This window comes from Salmo salar, chromosome ssa19, assembly GCF_905237065.1.
Source record: "Salmo salar chromosome ssa19, Ssal_v3.1, whole genome shotgun sequence".
NCBI lineage: Eukaryota > Metazoa > Chordata > Actinopteri > Salmoniformes > Salmonidae > Salmo > Salmo salar.
In genome coordinates this window covers 75,856,041-75,859,655 of record NC_059460.1, presented here as the reverse complement: position 1 = coordinate 75,859,655, position 3,615 = coordinate 75,856,041, and the positions used below count along the sequence as shown (strand labels likewise).

The following is a 3,615-nucleotide window of genomic DNA, read 5'->3' as shown; positions in this document are numbered from 1 at the left end:
GTGTGGGCTGGAGTTGATTTCAGCCCCCCTGCTCCCTCCCCTCTTGTCAGCACACATTTCTCAAATCAGTCCCCTTGACAAACACACGTCTTTACTGCTCTGCGACACTCGGCTACACTTGGCCAGCACTTCCAGGGTCGATATCCAGCAGCATTTCACATCCGACACACACTAAGTGAGAATGTACACAGTTCCTCTGTTGACTGTGGACCGTTCCAGCACTGACCAAAGCTGCTTGTCTGTCGCTCTCAACCCTATCGGTTTCGGATGTTTCATGGCTAGTGCTTCTGGGTAATGCTCTTGAGCGTCTTGTTGTCTTGACATTGGTAATCCTGCTGAAGGTGCACCAATGGGACACAAGCAGTCCAAGGAAGAGGAGATGAAGAGGCAGGCGAGGAAGAGTGCCGGCCGTGAGGACAGCTTGACGTCGGCAGAGCGGATCCGCAACCACGCGTACAAACAGTGGGGCTACAGCATACTGAGCCTGGCCCGCCGTGGCCTCAAGGAACCCCCCAAGGAACTATGGGAGCTGACGGAGCTCGAGAAGCTCAATCTGTCGTTGAACTGCCTGCGGGCTCTGCCCCCCGCCCTCAGCATCCTCAGCAACCTGGTGGTCCTCAACCTGTGGGGGAACCAGCTGACCAGCCTGCCCCCAGAAATCGGCCAGCTCAGACACCTCCGCGTCCTGTTCTGCTACCGCAACCAACTGACCGAGGTTCCAGAGGAGCTGGGCAACTGCACCAGGCTGGAGGTCCTCAGCCTGGCCAACAACGAGATATCTGGCCTCCCTGCCTCCTGCGCCAACCTGACCTGCCTGAGGAAGCTCAATCTCAGCCACAACAAAATTGTTCACATCCCCGGCTGTGTCTACACCATGAAGAGACTGGTATTCCTCCACCTGGCCTGCAACAGGCTGGAGTGCATCGCCGAGAGCATCGCGGCGCTGGTGGAGCTCAAGATCCTCATCGTGGAGGGGAACGAGATCCACTCGCTGCCCAAGATGATCTGCTGCCTGACGCGGCTGGAGCTGCTCAACGTGGACTTCAACGACATCCAGAACGTGCCCCAGGAGATGCACCAGCTCAGCAGGCTGGAGAAGCTGGCCTACCACCCTCTGGATAAGGGGCTCCACATCATGCAGAACCCCTTGCAGAAGCAAATCAAAGAGGTGCTGGAAGGAGGCCTCATCGCCCTCTTTAATTATCTGAAATCTAATTAAGACTCCTCCACAGAATTTCTTCTGGGGACCCATTGTTGTTCTCCATGAAGGAACTAAATGTAAATCCATTGTTGTTGCTCATGAGGAGGATGAGATTTTGGAGTGATCCTCAACATGCACGAGAAAAGTATGAGAAAAAGCTAAGATTGTTGTTTTTTCATTTACTGTACATAACAAGACGATGCAACTGTGATTTTGCAAAAATGATTAGGCTACTAATCGAATGTCAGTAGTCATGATGCTTATGTAGAGTTATACCTAACAACTCTATTTGTGTTTAACATAATTGGGACACGTCGGTCATTATTAACTTCTAAAAGCAATGCTCAGTGGGGCTAAACACATTGCATGGAAATAGACTTGGACTGTTGGGCGGAAATCATCTAACGTGTAGCAAAGCTCTGCTGTCAGGATCCTCACATTCTGTACCAGAGGTTATCTAGAGAAGAGGCCATGTTTCAGGGGGGAGCCTTGGCATGTCTCTAACACGAGTTGACCTCCAACCTCTCATTCAATTACATCCTCTCTTAGTCTCGGAGCAGGTCGTTGGGATCAAGATCAGGAGGCTTCCATTACATCAACAGAAAGGTCAGCCTTGAGACTAGCCGTGTTTGCTGCTGTAGTTACCTACCCAACTCGTTTAAGAACAACAAGCAAATTCTGTTGCCAGTCTCCAACTCCATTCCGCTAAAAGGATCACATGCTATAATGCACACAGTCAATGGACCTACAGTCTTAATCATGCCTATTTGGGTTGGAATAGCATTTAAGTTTGTTTGCCACACATGCTGAATGTAGAACCTCATTGCACCTGAATGTAGCATTTCAAAAACCAAACGGGTTATGTGAACATGTCAGCTGGTGTTGTTTATTCTGCCTGATCATAAAGTTGCCCATTTTAATATGTCATCTTATTATGTAGGATTACCTATTGCTGTGTTAGTTTGAGGGGCAAATGCGCTCATCTCTATTTTATTGACCTGTTCTTAAGTCAGTATAAACTGAGGTCTAAATAAATATTAGATATTTATCCCCCCAAAAAACTATGCCTCAAATGTTTCCTGTGAACTTGTAACTCTTACAGAACACAACGATTAAATCAGTCAAGATTTTGTGTGATTGGTGGGTCATGTCACAGTTCATTGTCCAGGTCAAAGGTCATGAGAAACAAGACCTGCGGGTATCAGAATAGGATTCTGCTCTGAAATATTCTATATCATAGACATTTCAGACATTTATGCAAAATCCTGCAAGCATGTGTGTGTTTTAGAAAATTCCTATCAACATTACATAAGCCTCAAAGGAACCACAGTCCACTTTGTATGTAGCTTTTATGTCTGTTTCAGGGACATTCAACCTGTATGATGTCACTGCATCTCAGACAATCCATTAAAGGCAGCACACAGTGTGTTTGTCTTGTGTAGCGTTGCAGGGTATATTACTGGGAACGTTCAGAGTTTACCAGTAAACTACCAGAAATGTTGTGTCTTTCAAGGATTTAATGTAATCTCTCTAAAAGACATCTAGTGACTTTTTTGAGTCCTTCAGATTATCACAGGTAATCATCTCTGGGCCTCTCTCTGGCCTTATCACATGTCAAATATATGAAATAATAAAAAAATATGATTTTAAAATAAATATAAAATGACAAAGCTATAAAACGTTATCCTAAATATAAACCATCAACTAAGTGAATACCATTGGTGTTTAATATGAGGGTTTCAGCATGAAGTATTATTTATATATTTTTTGCACACTTTTATTTATTTTACGATGTCAATATGTATTTGTTGTCAATGTTTTGGTGTCAAACTAGTGGCAGTTGTGAAAAAAGTCAATAGTTGGAAGAGTTGCAGAGGTAATTGAAAAGAATGCCGTTGTTGATTAGCTTTTTCATTAATTAGGCTATTTTCTCTTAAACCATATGATCTATCTACTAGAAACGAATGGACAATATGGACATAGATATAACAAATCTGTACTATTTCTGAATATTTTTGGGGGTTTTGTTATTCAAGTATAAATTACCAAAGTTACGATAGATTGCCATAGATGTTCTGTTAATTATCAAAACTACTGAAGATTTCGGTAACTTTGGTAAATTAAAAAATTATAACTTGTGTGACATGCACATTAACATGTATTATTCATAATGAATACGTACTTTGGCCGTTAAAATGAGCCACTGTGGTTGTGGGAGGTTGGTACATTGTGTTGCAGTGACCTCTACTGATATACCTCACCTGGTGTGGTTGTGGGAGGTTGGTACATTGTGTTGCAGTGACCTCTACTGACATACCTCACCTGGTGTGGTTGTGGGAGGTTGGTACATTGTGTTGCAGTGACCTCTACTGACATACCTCACCTGGTGTGGTTGTGGGAGGATGGTACATTGG

General features: G+C 44.2%; 1 protein-coding gene across 1 annotated transcript; it reads left to right on the top strand.

Annotated features, from left to right (window-relative positions):
- LOC106579658 (leucine-rich repeat-containing protein 30) lies at window positions 1–2,338 on the top strand. The gene has a single exon (XM_014159792.2). It carries the CDS (start codon window positions 350–352, stop codon window positions 1,217–1,219), a length of 870 nt encoding a protein of 289 aa, XP_014015267.1. The 5' UTR covers window positions 1–349; the 3' UTR covers window positions 1,220–2,338.
- Window positions 2,339–3,615: the final 1,277 nt, after the last annotated feature.

What these genes read in the sequence shown, in the direction of transcription:
- LOC106579658 (XM_014159792.2), top strand. Translation starts at nt 350, where the DNA reads ATGGGACACAAGCAGTCCAAGGAAGAGGAGATGAAGAGGCAGGCGAGG.